The sequence below is a fragment of the Neltuma alba genome, unplaced genomic scaffold (assembly GCF_004799145.2).
Source record: "Neltuma alba isolate B1F8T4 unplaced genomic scaffold, ASM479914v2 tig00004508_pilon, whole genome shotgun sequence".
Lineage (NCBI taxonomy): Eukaryota > Viridiplantae > Streptophyta > Magnoliopsida > Fabales > Fabaceae > Neltuma > Neltuma alba.
This window is the reverse complement of record NW_021633738.1, coordinates 57552-78629: the sequence shown is the minus strand read 5'-3', so window position 1 is coordinate 78629 and position 21078 is coordinate 57552. Positions and strand designations below refer to the sequence as shown.

General features: G+C 35.5%; 2 protein-coding genes across 5 annotated transcripts; both read left to right on the top strand.

Annotated features, from left to right (window-relative positions):
- The first annotated feature begins 1530 nt into the window (after positions 1-1530).
- Positions 1531-8725, top strand: LOC114745003 (pumilio homolog 4). 3 transcript variants are annotated; one of them, XM_028933149.1, is made up of 13 exons: positions 1531-1715; positions 1874-1939; positions 2315-2984; positions 3591-3621; positions 3703-4368; positions 4475-5048; positions 5132-5273; positions 5357-5464; positions 6219-6431; positions 6525-6635; positions 7285-7479; positions 7919-8093; positions 8173-8725. In XM_028933149.1, the coding sequence occupies exons 3-13, from the start codon at positions 2322-2324 to the stop codon at positions 8196-8198; spliced, it is 2904 nt and encodes a 967-aa protein (XP_028788982.1). In that variant the 5' UTR covers positions 1531-1715; positions 1874-1939; positions 2315-2321; the 3' UTR covers positions 8199-8725. The 3 variants fall into 3 exon arrangements, with proteins under 3 accessions (XP_028788982.1, XP_028788981.1, XP_028788980.1); XM_028933148.1 differs by having other exon boundaries at positions 1874-1925; positions 3591-4368; XM_028933147.1 differs by having other exon boundaries at positions 3591-4368.
- A 1964-nt stretch (positions 8726-10689) lies between these two features.
- On the top strand, positions 10690-19600 carry LOC114745002 (ABC transporter G family member 24). 2 transcript variants are annotated; one of them, XM_028933146.1, is made up of 14 exons: positions 10690-11107; positions 11516-11592; positions 12335-12604; positions 12926-12989; positions 13078-13224; positions 13543-13577; positions 13677-13750; positions 13904-14799; positions 15510-15806; positions 16488-16970; positions 17340-17488; positions 17685-17974; positions 18184-18317; positions 19244-19600. In XM_028933146.1, the coding sequence occupies exons 1-14, from the start codon at positions 10899-10901 to the stop codon at positions 19398-19400; spliced, it is 3282 nt and encodes a 1093-aa protein (XP_028788979.1). In that variant the 5' UTR covers positions 10690-10898; the 3' UTR covers positions 19401-19600. The 2 variants fall into 2 exon arrangements, with proteins under 2 accessions (XP_028788979.1, XP_028788978.1); XM_028933145.1 differs by having other exon boundaries at positions 12332-12604.
- The last annotated feature ends 1478 nt before the right edge of the window (positions 19601-21078 follow it).

Below are 21078 nucleotides of genomic sequence, written 5' to 3'. Positions count from 1 at the left end.
AAGTTAAAAGTAGGATCAAACCTGATCTCATACTTATAAAGGAGTATCAATACTATTAGGTCACACGTCCTTTGGCAGTAAATTGATTTCTTTATTTCACCAAAAAAAAAATGATTTCTTTGAGTTGAGCGACGTGTCCATTCAATAAACTAATTTTTTGTTTTTGAAATGAGGTCTTTCTTTTAAACTTACCTAATACTGCCTCCGGTCCTTAATATAAGATCCTGTTTAATTTTTATTTTGGTCCTAAATATAAGACTCCAATCCACTTTGTCTCTCATATTTACTCAATTTTTTCCCAAGAGAGTCATTCTAATAATTATAGTTCTAGTTAGTATTCTTGATTAGCAAGGATATTTTAGAAAAAACAACACCTATTTAGAACAAATAACTAACTCAATTTAATTTTTTAATTTTTTCAAATTAGTCAACTGGTTTTTATAATTAGGATCGGAGGTTGTATCAAACTGCCGAACCTCACTCTTTCACACACACAGAAGAGGCTTGGTTCTCTCCCCAAATTGTCGGAAGCCTTTTTGTCTCTCGGCTGCAGATAGCCACTCTCATTCGTTTAGACTTCTCGTCAGATCCGCAGAATTAGGAAGATCTCTCTTTACAACACAGAATCACTGCCCGTTTAGGCCGGTATGCAGAATGAATGTGATAAAAACAGAATAAAAAAATATCTTTTTCACTTAAATGAAGAAAAACAATATATTATATATTTTGATTTTGTGCTAGAATATTTCTTACTCTGCTAAAACCTGATGATTTTTCGCCAATAAAGGCTAAAAAATATATCCACAAATCAAGCATTACCACAAAACAAGTGAGCAACATATGTACTGTCATTTTCTGCACTATAACCAATCAGTTCATGTTTTTCAATTGATATTGAACTTTTAGGTAATTAAATCCCTTTCTTTTAGGACCAGATAGTGATTCTCCTGATTGTTTTTATATAATATTATCTCTAGTTCTTAATATACAAGCTAATTGATTAACTTATATAGATTAAAAAAATAATTAAATTAGTTATTTGTTACAAATTGGTGTTATCTTTCCTAAAATATCTTTACTAATCAAGTTTATTGGTTAGAATTACTATTATTATAAGAACTACTTTAAAAAAAATAAATAGATATAAGAGATAAAATAGATAAAGATTTTATATTTAGAATTAAAATAAAAATTAAACGAGTTCTTATATTAAAAATTAGAGGTAATATAATATAATGTTTTTGGTGAGAAATAAATATGATTTCCTCGTTTTGCTGGTTTCCTATTTTTAATGTTGGTGATGTTGGACAAGGTCATACTTTAATCATCCAATCAAATCACTGCCTTAATCTGAGGCTGAAATCCCGAAGCCCAATGAATCCTTCAATGTTACTGTGAAAAGCCCACGCACGTACCCGCTTCCCTCCATCGCCGTCCGTTTCGGATCCGACGGTCCTCATTCTTCCTGCTCCTCCTACCTGCAAAAGCGACCGTTTTGAAGGCCTAAACACGATGAACAAGAATCTCAGGCCCACGCGATCTCATCCCTTCTCCTCCTTCTCTGTCACATTCCTATTCCTGCTCTGAAATTCTTCCATCACGAACTGTAGTCTCCATTCTCTCCCGAATCTTCCGCCTTCGAACGAGACAGAGAGAGAGGAGAGGGAAAGAAACGCAGCTGGGTTGTTTTTCAGCTTCCTCTCCGTACATGTAAGGTAAATGTGACTTTATTAATATTCACCTTTTAATTCTTGTCGTGATTTTCTTAAATTATATGCAAAACCGATGCATTTGATGATAAATGTGAGCTTCTTGATGTGTTTTTTTTTTCTTGGTGTCTTATCTAAGAGTGGCTTTCTCTATTTGGTTTCAGAAGGATCAGGCTATGGGTTTGTTCGTATTGATGTGAAGATTCGCTTTTTGAGGTGTGGAGTCTACGGTATAGTATTCCGTTTTTCCTCGTTATTACAATTTGTCGATTGATTGCGCCCTGTTCTGACGCCGAGTTAAAGAGTAGGTAGACGAAGGAAGAAACAGAATGCTAGAAATTAGGTTATCAATTTTGAGCTTGTGCCAGTACAGGGATATGTTGATTGTTGTGTTTGTTCTAGGTGGAATTTATTTCAATTTACCGGGCTACAGAAAAGAGTGAACTGTCATCCTTACTCTCTTTCAATGTTAAATGGATTCCTTTAATTTTATTGCAATGGAACTGATGATCATGGCATGTGCTTAATTTTACGTGTCCTTCTATAGTTAATATTACTTTTTGTTTACTTACGTATTTTTGCTGCTATTTCTGTGTAACTTCTAGTTTGGAGATGGCTGGTGGGAGTAATGTAAATATGAAAACAGAGGGTTTGCAACCTTTGCCTAATAGGAATATTGAAGATACATTGAAGAGTGAGCTTGAAAGGATACTTCAAGAGCAGCGCAATCCACAGTTAATTTATCAAGAGAGGGATCTCAATATTTTTCGGAGTGGAAGTGCTCCTCCAACAGTGGAGGGGTCTCTCAGCGCTGTTGGTGGTCTTTTAAGGAACTCTGATATCGGGTTAATCAATTGTAGGAGCAGTAATAATGGTGGACTTTTGACTGAAGATGAGCTTCGTTCACATCCTTCTTATCTTTCGTATTATTACTCACATGAAAATAACAATCCAAGGCTGCCCCCACCATTGGTGTCAAAAGAAGATTGGCGTGTTGCTCAAAGGTTTCAGGCCGGTGGGTCTTCATTTGAGGGATTTGGAGACTGGAGGAAGAAGTTGGGTGCGAATGGTAATAGTGCATCATTATTTTCAATGCAGCCTGGAGTTTCAGTGCAACAAGCAGAAAATGATCTGATGGAACTGAGGAAATCCAGCAGCCGAAATCTTTCTGGGCAGAATTCTGCACAGTGGATTGACCGGACCACTGATGGTTTGGTCAGAATGACTGGTGGGAGTCTTGGTGTGAGGAGGAAGAGTTTTGCTGACATTCTTCAGGTGATTATTTTTCCCTGATTGCATGCATATTATTTCTGGTTCTCAATGTGACATTTTTTTTGTGCAATTAATAATGTAGAATCAATTTCTTTAAAACATTCTAGTGAAGTGTGGCAAAAGTTAATACGGCTCATTAAAAACTGTTGAATGAAAATTTGAAGATCTGGGCGGGGCCTTACTAGCTTTACAGTTTTCCACAATAGAGCTGCCATAGCTTTGCACAATTGTTTTTCTTTTGTTTTCCTCCTTTAATAGACATGCTCTTAACATTTCCTTGCAGATGGCAAGCTTGTCGCAAGTGTAGCCGGTCATTTCTATTGATCTTTAGGTGTAATTAACGCAAATATATGCAATTTGTATGTGCAAATTAGTATCAATAAATATGCAGCATCTTTTGCAGTCTGAGTTTCAATCTTAGCTTCATTCTCCTGCATTAACCATAATCATTGTCAAATACAAACAACAACAATAACAAAGCCTTATCCCACTAGGTACTTGTGTGGAAGAATTTTGGTACTTGTATGGCTGCATATCAAACTAGCTCCTTATCCTGCTCTGGCATTGGAATTCTGTTATTTTTTTAACTTACGTTAGCATTTTTTGCAGGAAGGCCTTGATCAGCCTGTTTCCATGTCAGGTAATATGTCACGTCCAGCAAGTTACAATGCATTTGCTGATATTATGGATTCAACCGGCATGGCTGATCATCATCCAACAGGTTTATGCAATGGAGCTAAATCCTTGGAGTGCTTCCATTCTGCAGCTGCTACTTCTGGTCTGGATGGACTTCAGAACCATGGTGTAATGGTTTCTCATGCTTTTGCATCTGCTGTGGGTTCATCTCTGTCAAGGGGTACGACCCCTGAACCTCAGGTCATTGGTGTACCTCTTGGGTCTGCACTTAGTCCCTGTGCGGGTGCTAGTAATGTTGGGTTTGTTGAGAATAATGTTGTGGGCTTGAGTGCCCAGAAAGGTCACTCTTCCAGTATGACAGAACTTGCTGAAATGATGTCTTCTTTATCCAGTATGAATTTGTCGAATAGTAGGCATGCAGAGCAAGATAGTCTTCTGCAATCTAGGTTACAAAAGGAAATTGGTAATCAGCCGGATCTTTTATTAAGAACCATTAGTAATGGCAACAACCTTGAACTGCCCAGACATAATGACATGGTAATGAACCTTAATGCAATGACTTCAAATGAGCAAGCCAGTATAATGAAAAGAAGCGCTTCCTCTGCTAGTATTCACTCAAAAGTGCATTCTATTGGAAATGTCCATCATGCTCGCTCAAGTTTGCCAAGTATGGATGTTGCTGGCCATGTTCATGGTGCATATCCTGTAAACTCAAATTTAGCTGCTGTGTACAAGAATCATATTGACACAGGTCTGGTTCTCTCTTCTTTTCTAACTACTCTGTGTGTGTTTGTGAAATTAAGCTATTAAAGAATAGTATAGTCTTTTTATCATTATTAACGTTTTTTCCCCCTCAGCTCTGCGGGATCAGGGTGACGGTAAAAGTTTAGATGCACTAGGAAATCAAATTGGCCCTGATCTTCATTCCTCAACTGTGGACCCATGCTTCATCCAACGGGTGCGGCAAGGTTCTGATTACTTTATGCATGGTCCGGGTGATCTTTCTCAAGTGAGAAATTTCTCTGATACATCACATGGAGACTTTGAGGGACTTCAGAAAGCATATCTCGAGACACTTCTTTCTCAACAAAAGCAACAGTATGAACTTTCACTTCTTGCCAAATCTGGGTTTCTTAATTATGGGTTCTATGGGAGTCAACCGTGTGGTCTTGGCATACCATACTCAGGAAAGCAGATTGCAAATTCCTTACTTCCTTGTCGTGGTTCGGGAAATCCACTGTTTGAGAATGCAAATGCATCACAATTGGATTCTATGGTGAAGAGTTCAATAGGAGGTTCTGTTGGGTCATGTCATAGTGATATTGGCTATAGCACGGAGGGTAGATTTGTATCATCCTTATTAGATGAGTTCAAGAACAAGGCTAGATCTTTTGAACTTTCAGATATTGTCGGTCATGTGGTTCAATTCAGGTATGGACTTTACACTTCTGTGGGCTTCTCTTCTATTGATATAGCTCTGGAAGTATGAATTAATAATCTTTACCATAATGCAGTACTGATCAGTATGGGAGTCGCTTTATTCAGCAGAAATTAGAAACAGCCGCAGCAGAAGAAAAGATGAAGATATTTCCTGAGATGATTCCTCATGCTCGTACCTTGATGACTGATGTCTTTGGGAACTATGTTATACAGAAAGTATGATTAGCTTATTTTGCTATGGTCATGTTTATGCTTGTTCTTTAAGAAGTTAATCTTAAATGTGATGCTTGCATTTGCAGTTTTTTGAGTATGGTACAGAAAGCCAAAGAATTGAGCTAGTCAGTCAACTAACAGGTCATGTTTTACCTCTCAGTCTGCAAATGTATGGTTGTAGAGTGATTCAGAAGGTAACTCCTGTGCCTTTTATTTTTTCTAATTAATCCCTCTTTATATGTACCATGCTTGACCTGAATATTTAAGTTATTTGATGTTTGTACATCATATTCTTTCTTGACTTGGGAGACTTTATGTCCCGTTTGGTAGCATGGAATTGGGTTTGGAGAAGTGGAAGTGAACATCGTTTAGTAACTTCTGTTCAGTGTTCACTCCTTTGATACTCAACAGTCTCCTTTTCCTTTGATGAGTAAATAGTGTATAAGCTGAGATATATTTATATTATACTCTCCGCTTTCCACTGTACTGAAATAGGTAGGCTTGCTTGGTACATATCTTAATGTGGCCAATAAATGTCGCATTTCCATTCCATTACTATGTTATGTCCTGAATGTACTTGAACATTAGGCTTATGGTAAAAATTAGAGTTGACTGAATTTTATAGGTTTCACCGTGGATTATGAGTAATACTCAAGGCTGTATGCATGAGAGAGTAAATGTGAACTTATATTTGTAATTCAGCTATCTCTAAACTTTGCTTGCGTGCCACTACTATTACAAAAGTCGGCTGTTTGTTTCTTTTTTGGCTGATTGGCTGTTATTATTGTGTAATAATATGAAAATATGATGGCAACGCTTTCTGTTTATGATCAGATATAAGCATAAGCAGAATTCTCTTTAGTGCATCTCTTGTTTATGGGTTTATGCTGAGACCATAATTGCTTTCTTGTCATATAACTAAAAATAATTGTCAAAAATCATCTGCAGGCGTTGGAGGTGGTTGATGTTGAGCATCAAACTCAAATGGTTTCAGAGCTTGACGGTGCAGTAATGAAATGTGTACGTGATCAAAATGGTAATCATGTTATTCAAAAGTGCATAGAGTGTGTTCCTCAAGATCGAATTCAGTTTATTATCTCATCTTTCTATGGCCAAGTTGTGGCGCTTTCTTCCCATCCATATGGGTGTCGTGTTATTCAGGTTAGACATTGCTGTCTGGAATTTATCTATGTGGATGCGGTTATCAAAACTTTTACTTGATGATCATTTAACGTTTTCCACAACTCTTAACAGAGGGTTCTGGAGCATTGTAATGATCCAAATACACAAGAAATTATTATGGATGAAATCATGCAATGTGTCTGCGATTTAGCACAAGATCAATATGGAAATTATGTTATTCAGGTCTGCATTTTACTTCCTATTTTCATTTAGGATTGCTTATTTGGTTTAAGTTTAACATGTTTGGTTGGTTATGTCATGGAGGACTGGTTAAAGGGCAATGGAGATAGCTGCTTTATTGTAACAGTATATCTTCATAGGTTGTGAATCCTTAATTCTTCAAGTCTGTATTGAATCCCGGTGCTTTACAAGTTATATGGGCCATCTTTCAAGCGTCCCGGATAATTTATTCTTCAAATTTATTAGTTCGACATCAAGGTGATGTCATCCATCAAGATAATGAAAAATAATAATAATAATAATTTTCCCAAAAAATATAGCAGCTGTTTTAAATTTTGAGTGATAACAAAAACAACAAGCCTTTATCCTACTAGATGAGGTCAACTATATGAGTTGCACAATGCCATTATATCCCATCAACAGCTAAAAGTCCTGTTCAGTCAGTTATCTGGGTCCCCCTCCCCCCCGGGGTCTTCCTCTACTAACTCCATTCAACCCTGCTCACCAGTGCCTCCGACAGCCTTCTTTGTAGTGTTTGAGTGTGCAAAGAAAAATTTATCTGCTTGCCTAGGTGTGGTCTAATAACATATTTATATCATTTTTACTATTCACTTATTCCCTTGTTGCTCCTTTACCCTACCTTTCTTTGTAGCATGTCTTGCAACATGGAAAACCGCATGAACGATCTGCTATCATCACCAAACTTGCCGGGCAAATTGTAAAGATGAGCCAGCAGAAATTTGCTTCTAATGTTGTTGAGAAGTGCCTGGCTTTTGGCAGTCCTGAGGAGCGTCAACTTTTGGTGAATGAGATGCTTGGGACCACTGATGAGAATGAGCCTTTACAGGTGTGCCCACCTTGTTTTAAATTTGGTTCATTGCGCAAATTTTTACAGAACTCTGCTTTTAGTTTTCTTATTTTTTAAAAGAATCAACAGACGAGATTAAAACGTGATTTATGTTATTGTTGTTTCTCCTTCTTATTCTGAATGTGCACTCATGAAGCTGGCGTTAGTCCCCCTCCCATTTTGTTTAATTCCTCAAATTTCTGAAACTATCGACCCATCCTTTAGTTTTACCAATTTGGAGATTATCATTTGCTCTGTGTTCTTTAATCCCCTATTTCTTGCTACACCTGAGGTCCGTGGCAATATTTTGTTAACGAGTACCCTGCTAAAATTCTCTAAAGAGAGGAACCTGTTTTGGAATTCCTTTCCTGCTAAAAGTTCCAGTATCAAATTACAGTTTCTTACTGAATAAATTGATAATGTAACATGCAAATTGCAGGCTATGATGAAGGATCCTTTTGGAAATTATGTTGTGCAAAAGGTTCTTGAGACATGTGATGATCAAAGTCTCGCCTTAATTCTTTCTCGGATTAAGGTTCATCTAAATGCCCTGAAGCGGTACACTTACGGTAAACATATTGTTTCTCGTGTCGAGAAGCTTATAACCACTGGAGGTAAGCCATGCTGAGATTACTTCCTGTTCCTTATAGAAGTTTGTATAATCTTGATTATTCATAAGCGCCTTGTTTGCAGAAAGGCGCATCGGTTTGTTGGCCTAGACGACTTCTTCTGGCATAGGAGGACATGCCACCTAATAAAGAACATCCTTTTTGTACAGTTAACACGGATGTTGGTTAGTGAGTTCCTACTGCAAACCTTAACTGTGAAGATTTTTAAAGCCTTGTAGATAAACACACTCTCAGCTGGGCCATTGAAATAAGCTATTTTTCTGCAAAACTCTGAAGAGAGAGTCCACTCTGTAAAAGTTCAAGGTCATTAGAGCTATGCCAATTACTAGTCTTTTTGGGAGAGTATATATATATATATATATATATATATATAGATGATGAGTTCCATTGTCTGTAAAGCAAAACAAGTGTAAATGGTTAATTGCAGTACAAGAGATCAGATCAGATCAGGCTTTGAAGTATCATCTAATGTATGTAAATATACTGCAATCTTGAGGCTGTCTCCTGTCAATAATTATTATGACTCATATACCTTGAGTATCTTATTGTAGGTCTTTCCTTTCTTGTGAGTTAAGATGTTAGTTTTCAAGTGAAGCAATGCTTACTTATTTGTATTATCAGCTTTGATTTATATTTAGAGGTGAAGAGTAAATATTTAGTTATTGAGATTCTTTGGCTTTGGCTTTTGAATTTCATAATGAGATGAAGTAGAAGAAAGGACAATTGCTTTGGCCCCACCAAAAAGGGATGAAATTAGAAAATGATTTTATAAAGGAAGAATACCTTTTGTCACTCCAAAAAAAAAAATATAAAAGGAAACAAGTTTGATTAGGTAATGACAGGAGCATGAAAAAATTATTTCATGTTTTAATGGCCATTTGGCTTTAAACTTTGATTAACTGGGTTTAAGTTTACTTTGTACTTCATTTTATTTTTTTTTGTTTTTTTGTTTTCTCGCATTGTCAGATTCTAACCTCATTTCTTACATTATCTTTTTATATTTATTATTTTAAGTCCTCAAATTATATAAATATATATATATATATATATATATCCATATGTCCTATTTTTGGACCATTGTCATTTAATTATAAACACCCATGAAAAAGAAAAGGACATATGATGTAATAGATATAAGGAAATTGGCTTTAGCATTTTCCCATAAAAATATATCATAATAAACTAAAAAATATCAACTAAATAATGCATCAATTTTCATTTGAATTTGTTTGAAATTAACTAAGTAATTGCAAATAACAAACTTGTATCCCTTGACCATTGTTTTATCTTAAATTTGTTGACTCTTTTTGGAAAAAAAAAATACAAAAATACAAGTTAACCATTGTATTACTTGACATAAGGAATAAGAAGTGTTTAAACGTGTGCTTACTTCGTCAATATGGCCTGACGGATTGAATGGCACAACAGATTTGAATCAATTTTATAAATTTTAAATTTCTAGTTGAGCTGATTCTATATATTTCAAGTTAAGACATTAAAATTACAATCACACTCTTATATGTTGCATTATTTCCAATTTATTCATTATCATTAATGCGTTTTGAATACCAATTTTGACACTAAATTTTATAGAACCGGTTGAATACACAATCTGAATATGTTAAGTAATCTGCAAGCAATTTTCATTATTCAAATTACTTAAGATTCAAAAAAACATAGTGTGCGATTTTGTATTGGTTATAACTTAATTAATAGACAAATAAGAAGCGTGTATCCTTTGCAATATTTCTTTTTGATTTTTTTGTCATAATTTACATACTCATTATTCTTTTATCTTAGATTTGAATATTCTCAATTGACTTTTCAATATAATTGAATACATTCAATATAATCATAGGCATCGAATGGAACGTGAATCAGTTAATGAAAACTTTGAGGTCTTGTTTAACTTTCCAATACTAAATCTGGGATTAAATCTTATAGTATCTCCTGTTCTTAATATAAGAGTTAGTTTGATTTTTAATTTAGTTTTAAATGTAAAACTCGAATTCATTTTATCTCTTATATTTATCTATTTTTCACAAGATAGTTCTTATAGTAATTGTATACATTAAATATTTTATGATAAAATTCTTAATTAGTTATTTATGATAATCAAATGTTATTTAATAAAATTTTTATCAAATGACATTTGATTATCAAAAGTATTTTAAAAAAGATAATTCCTATTTATTATAAATAACTAATTTAACTAATTTATTTAATTTACTTAAATTGGTCAATTAACTCTTATATTAAAATCTTTCTATGCGAGCCAAAATAATAATAATAATTTACGTGTTTTTTTTTTATCCGTTAAAAATATTCGAAGAGGTCAAACTCTCAATCCGTTCCCGCGTCTGCTCTTCAATGGCCTTGTCTGACTGAGTTCTCCCGGGAGGCCGCCAATATAAACTAATTCGTTTATGAAATTGCTGACACTTAACAATCAAGCTGAACAAATCTCCTGATTCTGGCTGTCGTTTGTGAACATAGCTATGGCGGCTGCTCTCGTGGGTCCTACTCGGACTCTTGGTTCAACTCATAGAAATGGTCCCCAAATCCTTATTACCAATATTCGGGCCTTACTCATTTCTACTTGTCTCCAAGCTACAATCTCGGGATTTCCAATTTTACATTCGAAGTTTAATCTTTCAGAATCCCCATTTCGGATTCCCAAACATTACTGCTTCTACTCCCTGATGAACTGATCCCGAGAACCCAATTCCCTTCTGCGTTGAAATTTGCAAAACGAGTCTTAAGGCTTCTTCTTCTAGGTTTGGCAGCAGAATGCTTTGGTCATGGTTAGCCATTGTGGTTTTGACTCTGAGCTCCTTGAATTTGGTCCAGTGCCAAGTTAACAGTGGCCCCAATCCATTCGGTGATTCTTCTGGTGCTCTTCCCTTTATGACACAGCTTGTGAATGCCCAACTCTCCAATCTTACTAGAGATCTCAGCAAGGAAATCAAAAGCCAGTCCAGCTTCTGCGTCAAAGACCCGTGAGTGCTTCATTAATTTATCCCTGTACTTGTCCATGTTTTTTGTCATATAGTTTTTTAATAATAGAATGGGCTGATCTTTTGGTCCTCCGAGTGTAAGTTTTAGTTCGGTTCCATGAGGTTGAACATCTCTGTTTCAATCTTCTTAGAAGCATATTGTTTTACTGTTTTCTATATAATTCTCACGTAATGGTTCGTGAGGCATGAGAGTAATTGGGCATTAAGTATCAAATTGTCGCCCTTAAAATGTGGTGTTATGACTGCTTCAAGTGTTATGTTGCTTTGCCCTGTGGATATTTTAGCGTCGGAAAGGCACTCAATGGTTGTATTAGCTTCACGTTAGATGCCACCAAACTTCAAGAATCATGTACTATGAACTTTGTTCTGAACCTACTTTTGCCATTTTAGGGAAGCTGAGTGGAACAAGGCATTTAACTTTTCATCCGATTTAAGCTTCTTGACTTCTTGCATTCAGAAAACTCAAGGTATGAGCAGTTATACTTGGAAAGGCAATGTCAATTCTTGTTTATGTTAGTTTCTATGTCTAAGAATAAGGCACAAAGAATAACATGTCTTCCAGCTTTTCAGTTTTCAGCCCCTTCTCAATTTCCATTTCCGGCCATTTGCAGCCAAATTTGAGGATTTTACCTCCAAGATAAAAGTTAAGCAATTTTTAAAAGTCGATTGATGAGTAGTGGATCTAGTGGTAGAGTTATTTCAGGAATGTCATAAAGTGTCATTAAGAGACAGAAGAATTTAAGGTTTTAAGATCTTATTGTTAGGGGTAAGGTTTTCTTTTTTTCTTTTTTTCTTCTTGGGGTGGAATGTTAGTTTAGGTGTAAGTTTAAAATAATGTTTGCTTTTGTTTGAAGAACCAATTATAATCAAGCGTTAATTTCTTGAAAGAATGATGCTGTTAATGTCATGGTTTAGCACTGCACATTGATAGGCTACAATTAATGTTAATCCACCCATCATTCTCCATCCCAGGCAATCTATTTGCATGATTATTTTCACCCCATCATTGTTCTTGTAACCTCCATTTCTTTCTGCAAAACCATGAGGTTAATGTCGGATTTCTTCCCCCTGAACCAAATGTGCTTTCAAAGATATAATAAGCTTGTGCTTTTCAATTTACCGGGCAATCTGTTCTGCTACTAGTTTATTTCTTGCATGTTGTGGTTGTGGACCGTCTTGTCTCTAACGTCTCTAATAATTCAATAGGAGATATTACACGACGTTTCTGCACGGTAGCAGAAGTGAAGTCTTATTTTAGAAGTATAACTGAAAAAATTGGAAGCACCAGTTACTTGAAGCCTAACAGGAATTGCAATTTAACTTCATGGGGCTCTGGGTGTGAGCCTGGATGGGCGTGTAGTACTGACCCAGATCAGCAGGTTGACCTTAGAACTTCACAGGATATCCCAGCAAGAACTACAAGCTGCCAGGCATGTTGTGAGGGTTTCTTCTGTCCCCAGGGTCTTACCTGCATGATACGTAAGCGTCTTCGATCTTTGAAATACTTTATTTTTCAAAGATGACTGGAAGTATCTTCTTTGTGATTATTTTCTTGTCCATTCATCTTAGTTGCCCATGTTGTATCAGCTGGTAATGAGAAAAGCCATTTGGCTTATGTCATATAAAGTCCTGAAATTTGGAAATTGGGTCATTCACTATTGCCTTCTCTGAAGAGTCTGCACAATTATTAAATATTAAGCCCATTAACACTTGCTTGATGATAAATATAGTTTTCTTTTCCCATGTTAAAAGTTTTCTCTAATGCTTCCTTTTTGGACGCTTGATCTATTTTTCTTGAAGCTTGTCCATTGGGTTCCTATTGTCCCCTAGCAACACTGAATCGAACAAGTGGTTTATGTGAACCGTGAGTTCTAATTCTTGCTCTATATCTGTTGTTTTCAATAATCATTTATTGACATCTTAGAAAATTAACCTATAATACATTGATCCAGATATCAGTACCGGCTACCAGCAAACCAGCCAAACCATACATGTGGAGGAGCAAATATTTGGGCTGATGTTGATAACAGTGAAGAAGTATTTTGTCCAGCAGGATCCTATTGTCCATCAACCACCAAAAAAATCCCTTGCAGTAATGGGTATTGCCCTTTTCCTGGACATTTGTTTACTATTTATTGGCAAAGTTAATCGACACTGCCAGTTACAGTCTAGTATGATATGTTGTGGAAGAAGCTTGGACCAGCATATCATTATTCTGCTCTCTTGTCCTGCCAAGCTGAGTCTTTTGACATGAAAGTGGGTAGAGAAGAGTATTCCCTTATCTGTATTGCTCGAATGGTCCTAAGATCTGATATGCATATGTACTCTGGTCTGCTTTGATAATTTTTCATAAAAATTTGTCCGTCATTTTCATTACTCTGATGTCTGTCTTTTTTTTTCCCCTGGTGATATCTCAGAAATTACTGCAGGATGGGGTCCACATCTGAGAAACGTGAGTTTAAATGACTACTTTGAATTATTTCAGTTGTGCTAATTTGAATTCTTTCCTACATGCACATGCATATGATGTTCATTGATCATCATCTTGCAGGCTGCTACAATTTGGTGCCATGTAAGTCGGGCACTGAAAGTCAGAACCTTCATGTATATGGAATCATGTTCATAGTAAGTTGATCACCTCCAAACCTTCAACCCAATAAGAAAAACTTTACTGTCATTAAAAAAAAAAAAAAAGGAGAGAAAAGAAAAACTTTACTAAGACCCTCATGGAGAAGAGAGCATATCAATGGAAGCTGATATTGTTTACTGCTTATGCAGGTTGGTTTGAGTACTTTGCTACTTGTTATTTACAGCTGCTCTGATCAAGTACTCTCAATTAGGGAAAGAAGGCTAGCCAAATCAAGAGATGCAGCTGCTAGAAGTGTAAAGAGCTCAGCACAAGCACGTAGAAGGTGGAAAGATGCTAAAGATTCCGTTACGAGGCATGCTAGCAGGCTTCAATCTCATTTGTCTTTCTCATTTTCACATCAAAAGAATATAGCTCACTCCGAAGAACTTCAGATTTTAAATCAAGTGATCCCTGAGGCAGATGGTGACTTGTTATCACCCTTACCTCCGAACGCTTCAAGGGCAACTTTGGATTCCAGAAATCAGATAGAAACTGGGCATGAAATTGAAAATGAATCTATTGTCCATGATGAGTTTGATATGGAAGATGGACATCGGGTTGTCACTGCAAATAGTTCCAAGGGTAAAAAACTACATGCCCGTAGCAAGATATTCAGGCATGCGTATTCTCAGCTTGAGAAAGAGAAGGCTCGGCAACAAGAATACAAGAACCTTACCTTCTCAGGAGTAATTAGCATGGCCTCCAACAGTGAACAAAGAAAAAGACCTCTTATTGAGATTTCATTCAAAGATCTGAGTCTTATTTTAAAATCACAAAACAAGTATATACTGCGATGTGTTACTGGCAATATAAAACCAGGTCATATTACTGCTGTCATGGGTCCTTCAGGAGCTGGTAAAACAACATTTCTTTCAGCACTTGCAGGAAAAGCACTTGGATGCAAGAAGAGTGGTTTAATATTAATAAATGGAAAGAATGAATCAATTCACTCTTATAAGAAAATTATCGGTTTTGTGCCCCAAGATGATATCGTTCATGGAAACCTGACAGTGGAAGAAAATCTCTGGTTCAGTGCAAATTGCAGGTAAGGGCACATGGTTATGCATTTAATACCCCTAAGTTGTGTAGTACTCTCATGTGCACATTCTTCATTCTTCATTCTTATTGTTGTGTCCATGTCCTTGGGAATGATAGAGTCAGGCCATTTACCGGTGAAGAGCAAGGAAACCTTCACAATCATATTTAATCTTTACTGACACTAGGTATAGAAGATTTCTGGTGTTATACCCCGCTTAAGGAGAGGCTATTCTTGCTCACTATTCATCTCAGGTTTATAAAATATATGCATCACTTTTGAAATCTTGATTAAGAATATTGTAGTAAATTTAGGAATGGATTTGGAGCTGATATGCTGGTTCATCAAATTGTCAACACAGTATCATCAATGGTGTATGTGCAAGCCCCCAAAACACCTTAGATGATTGTAGGCACAGCCATAACTGGCTCCATGCCTTTGGGGATTTTGCTTGCGGGAAGCCCTAAAACTGACATGTCATTCCTCTAAGCCCCATGGTGGCCAGCATTGTCAAAACTGACAAAATTTGGGGGGGGGAAAAATACAGGACATTAATCATTAATACCATAACTTTTATGTGCGTACCTTTAATAAACACAGACCGCCCTAAATCATGTGTACTTCAGGTCACTGATTTAATTACCAATCTTAAAGATTAATATTGTCGGTCCATTTCTTTGGCTAAATGTTTCTTTTTCTTTATCTCAATAATAAAAAAGGCTCTCTGCTGAATCTTCAAAAGCGGATAAAGTAGTGGTTGTTGAAAGAGTTATTGAATTCTTGGGACTTCACTCTGTGCGAAATTCCCTCGTTGGAACAGTAGAAAAGCGAGGGATATCTGGAGGCCAAAGGAAGCGAGTGAATGTTGGATTGGAAATGGTTATGGAACCCTCATTACTAATCCTGGATGAACCCACATCAGGCTTGGATAGTGCATCATCTCAGTTACTTCTTAGAGCACTTCGACGTGAAGCTCTTGAAGGGGTGAATGTCTGCATGGTAGTTCATCAACCTAGGTAACTTTTGTGCCTACAACTCTGCATAATGTGAAAATTGTTCTTCTGTCTTGTTTTGTTAATCTCTGATATCACAATGTTTTGGAAATCCTGTTTGGTTAGAAGGGAACTCTTTGCAATATACAGAATTGCTAATGCATTATTTTGATTTGTTATATTACCTAAATTTCATTAAGCAGGTCTGCTGTCTGCATTAAATGAAATTAATTTTTTTGGTTGAATTAACCTACTAGTACTCAAAGTTTTGTTCAATTTTGAATTCGGTTCCCACAGATTAAATGTCTGTAAGCCCTCGTAATTTTTATAATTTTAGTCTGATCCCTATCCTGAAAATTAGTGGGCTGTTAAGATTTTTCTGATAGAGCTAACCATGTGTCATCTTGATACTTTACATGAGTATTATTCATGTCAGCTATATGGATGAAGCCACGCATTCAGAAGGGAACTCTTACTTTGGAATGTTCAGAAATTCTAATGCATTATCCTCCCCCCTTTTTTAGTTAGGGGGTGGGATTTTGTCACCAATTATTAACCCATATGCATTATATTGGAGTAGCTTTGAGACATTTGCCTATGTCATTATGAACATTCATATTTGATTGAATGGTATAATTTGATTGCAATATACTAGTAATTTTTAATTCTAAACCCATTTACTAACGGTTAAGCTTTCTGCTTCAGCCATACATTATTCAAGATGTTTGATGATCTGGTACTCCTGGCAAAAGGCGGTCTTACTGTCTACCATGGACCTGTTAATAGGGTTGAAGAATACTTTGCAGGCCTTGGGATCTTTATCCCTGAGCGCATTAACCCTCCGGACTACTTTATTGACATTTTGGAGGGAGTGATAAAACCTAGTGGACGCTCAGGAGTGAAGTATGATGAGCTCGCAGTTAGATGGATGCTTCATAATGGTTACTCAGTGCCTCCTGATATGCAAAAAAGTAACATGCCATCCAGGCTTCTAAATCCAATTAATGAAACAAATAATGATGATGCTGTTAATGAGGAACCATCCTTCACTGGAGAGTTATGGAAAGATGTCAAAGGTAACATAGAGATGCATCAAGAGAAGTTAAGGCTAAACTTTTTAAAGTCCAAGGATTTATCAAATCGGAGAACTGCTAGTCTGTTCTGGCAATATAAGTACTTCCTTGCTAGGTAAAAACGTCAATGTATATCTTGTTTCTAAAGCATTACTTAAATCTTACATGTGTTGACAATTTACATTCAAATCCTAATTTTTCAAAAAATGCCTTACTTCAAAGAAAAACACAGCTGACATCACTCTAGATTCTAAGCATCATACTATTTATAAGAAGTTGAAGTATATTATTCGGATTCTTCAAGTTGGTTGCTGAAGAAAATAATTTTTCTAGACTAATTTATATGCATGTTATGTGTTGGAAGTATTTCATGGTGGGGTTCGTGTCGACCTGTGATATGTTGACATATTCATAATATACCCTTTCTGCAAACATTGCTGTTCTTGTGAATAATTTTATCTTCTCCCTGCGCTTCCTATTACAGAGTTGCTAAGCAGCGACTTAGGGATGCCAAAGCGCAAGCCATAGACTATCTGATTTTATTACTTGCTGGAGCCTGCCTAGGATCAGTTATCAAAATGAGGGATCAATCGCTTGGTGCAGCAGGATACACATACACAGTGATTGCTGTTTGTAAGTATAATGGATATGCTATCCACTATTTTTTTCTTTTATATCATTTCGCTGATATATAGGCTGCGTTGACTTTTTCTGTGGAATGTGGTTCATAGAAATTAAGGATTTACGATTGGTTCTTAAAACCCTAAACCCCTGCTAATTCCATATTATAAACTTTTGTTCCTCACATTGTTACATTTGTTGCTTTCAGCTCTTCTCTGCAAAATAGCAGCTTTGAGATCATTTTCTCTGGAGAAATTACAATACTGGAGGGAGAGTGCTTCAGGCATGAGCAGCCTAGCTTATTTTCTCTCTAGGGACACAATTGACCATTTTAATACAGTGATCAAGCCCGCCGTGTATCTATCTATGTTCTTTTTCTTCACTAACCCGAGGTCTACTTTTGTTGATAATTACACTGTGCTCCTCTGCCTTGTGTACTGTGTGACTGGCATGGGGTATGCACTGGCCATTGTCTTTGAACCTGGAGCTGCTCAATTGGTAAGTTTCGTCAAGGAGCCACTTCAAATCAAAATCTTAAATCATTAAATGAAGGCTCATGAATAGTTTTCTCATATTAAGCTTTAAGTTACCCAATAAAAGTCAGTTTTATTAATATCTGTAACGAAATCAGTCCAGAAAATGTCATTATTTTGTTTCCATCATCACTTTTTTTCTATATATTTCTATCTGACATCTCTTATTTGCAGTGGTCAGTGCTTCTCCCAGTTGTTTTGACTCTAGTCGCCACGCAACCGAGAGACAGTGAATTTATGAAACGCATATCTGACGTGTGCTACACCAAATGGGCTCTGCAGGCATTTGTAATCGCTAATGCTGAAAGGTATGCATAAATTACCATTCAAGTAATGCAAAAGCTGCACCTTTTAGCGTGTGTTTGGATGTCTGTTTTCGACACCAGAACCTACGTTTTTACCACAGAAAACGGACACCTATCCTTTCCTGCCCATCACCCCACATCCAAACATGCCCTTAAAGAGTAGAATTTAGTACTTAGTTTGATTTCAAATCAAAGGACGCCTATGATTGTAATACCAAGAATAAAGCATTCATCAGTATTTTATAATTATGATTGAATTAACAACAATTGATAGAAAACTGAATCAAGCTATCTAGCAGTTCTGCGTGCAACCTAATTGAATTAACAATTGCATAAAGTATTATAAGCCAATGTTTTAGAACAACTTGCACAGCTAACCAGTAGCACTAATCAGTGATGATCAATAAAGCCAGTGGCTTGGGAACCTAGTGGCATGAAAGTTCTGTAAGTGTGAGGTTACAGGTTTAATCTTGCTTGTAACCTCAGGCTGTTAGTGCCTGCTCTTCTATTTCAAAAAAGAAAAGAGTGATGCTTAATGAATCAACATAAGATAGTACTCCTTCGATCTTTAATATAGAACCTAATTATTGAGTTGATTTTGGTCTTAAATATGAGACCTATTTCTCATATTTATCAATTTTTTATGAATTACCCCTATGGATACTCCTTTAATCATAATCAAGTAAAAAAGGAAGAAAGGATATTAAGGAAGATGATTATGATATTTTAGGAAAAGCATGTCATATTTCTTATAATTAACTAACTTACCTAACTTCCTTAATGTAATCAAATTAATTAAATAGGTCTTATATTAAGGATCAGAAGAATATATAGCAAGACTCACTATTCATAGGTCATGAACAATTGAACATTTGTTAACTTATAACGGTTTGTAAACTGATCTGATCTTTACTGTTACGTTGTTGCAGGTATGATAAAGTGTGGCTCATAACTCGTTGTGGTGCCCTTAAGACAAATGATTACAATCTTTCAGATTGGAGTTTGTGCATCTCAATACTTATCCTCTTTGGAGTAGTGAGTCGTGCGATTGCATTCATCTGTATGTTAACCTTTAGAAGGAAGTAAAGTTCGTTCGCGGGAAAAAGAAAAAAAAGAAGGAAGCAAAGTTCAATGATTTAGGCATAGTTCATCTGTATCTAGTTGTGTATACGTAGGGAAATTTTTTTTTTGTACGTATATATTGTTCCTACAAAATTTTGATGATACCACTGCTATGAACACTTCATACTATTGAATGCAAGTATACGCCAAAGCTTAAAGTTCAATCTTTTTTTTTTTTTGGGGGGGAAAGCAGGGTATTTTACGTCTCTTTAGTTTGGTCGTTTGGAGTTGATAAATTTAAGGATATGATAAATTTTAAAATGAATTGTGTTATATTGATATAAAATTAAGTCTTGAAATAGTTGAAATAAGGTTGAAAATATTGATCATATAAGAATTTAGAATCTTTTGTTTATTAAAAAAAATGCATGATCGACTTGATTAATAACTTTAGTCCATCTTGTAGTGTCAGTGTAAAATTTAAATACATCTTTGATCATAAATTGATGAGCAAATTATTGCCCCTTCTACATGTGAAAAGTGGAAATTCTCTGAATTATGGCAGAGATGTCCAGAGTTCTGCTCTTTGCTTTTTTTCTTAAAAATCATTTTTAAGGGGAAAATATTTCTTTTTTCTAAAAAAAGAATCTCAATTTGCGGAAATCCTTTCTCTAGACTATCCACGATCCCTAAACTCCTACCGGATGTGAGGCTAGCATGTCTGAAAAATAAAAGCTGAAATGAGTTTTTATGGCAGAGTAATCATAATGAAAATATCATGGTACAATAATATTCTAAAATTAATTCTTAATGAGTAATTAATTACATATTTTAAAAAATCATTTAGATGTTTGCAATTTTAGGAATATTCGGATAAATATTATACGTTTTTCTGGTAACTGCTAGAAGGACAATGGAATTTACTTCCGTTTTTCTTTGAAAATACAAGATGCATATTGTTTGACAGAAGAGTAATTTTATAACTAAACAATTACTTCTTATGTTTCTAAATATAATAGATTAAGGAAACCAAATAACTTGGTTAGTTATAACATAAATGTGATATGACCTTTCTAAAATACCCTATATAGCATTAAAGTATATATTATTTTATAAGTTAGATAAATTAATTTTACAAACAAGTATAAAAAATAAAATAAATTAAGCTCTTATATTTATGAGAGAATTCATCTCCTAACCAATTCTTATACTAAGAACCAGAAAGTAACACTATTTTTTTTTGTTAAATCAACCACCAAAGCAATTAACACGTTGGAACATTCAATTAAAAATGCACCATGTTGTTATACAGTTATAAAGAACCATGTATTTAGCCTATTTTAATTAGATCATTAATATAATTGGTATACATCAATGTCAACGTATTAATATCACCATAAAGTATAAAACTTATAACAAATTCACGTGTCACTCATTTGTTAGGCTATGCACATTCTTGCGAGTCTACCTAGTTTAAATGTTTAATAATTATAAAAATATAATCTGTTTCATGATTAATTTATTTAAATAAAAAAATTTTAAAAAATGATCATGTAGTGCATGCAAAGGCGTAGACTGAATCAGATCAAAAAAAAAAAAAAGGCGTAGACTGAAAGCAGGCGCTGTGTGAAGTTAGATGGCTGCATGGCGGGATTAATGGTTACTCGTTCGAACGTGCTGGCCTCCTCCCTCGTGGGTCCCA

Coding starts and splice junctions, on each gene's coding strand:
- LOC114745002 (XM_028933145.1), top strand. CDS start 10,899: ATGCTTTGGTCATGGTTAGCCATTGTGGTTTTGACTCTGAGCTCCTTG. Junction 11,593..12,331: donor TTGCATTCAGAAAACTCAAG/GTATGAGCAGTT, acceptor ATAATTCAATAG/GAGATATTACACGACGTTTC. Junction 17,489..17,684: donor ATACACAGTGATTGCTGTTT/GTAAGTATAATG, acceptor TGTTGCTTTCAG/CTCTTCTCTGCAAAATAGCA.
- LOC114745003 (XM_028933148.1), top strand. CDS start 2,322: ATGGCTGGTGGGAGTAATGTAAATATGAAAACAGAGGGTTTGCAACCT. Junction 6,432..6,524: donor ATGGGTGTCGTGTTATTCAG/GTTAGACATTGC, acceptor AACTCTTAACAG/AGGGTTCTGGAGCATTGTAA. Junction 7,480..7,918: donor ATGAGAATGAGCCTTTACAG/GTGTGCCCACCT, acceptor TGCAAATTGCAG/GCTATGATGAAGGATCCTTT.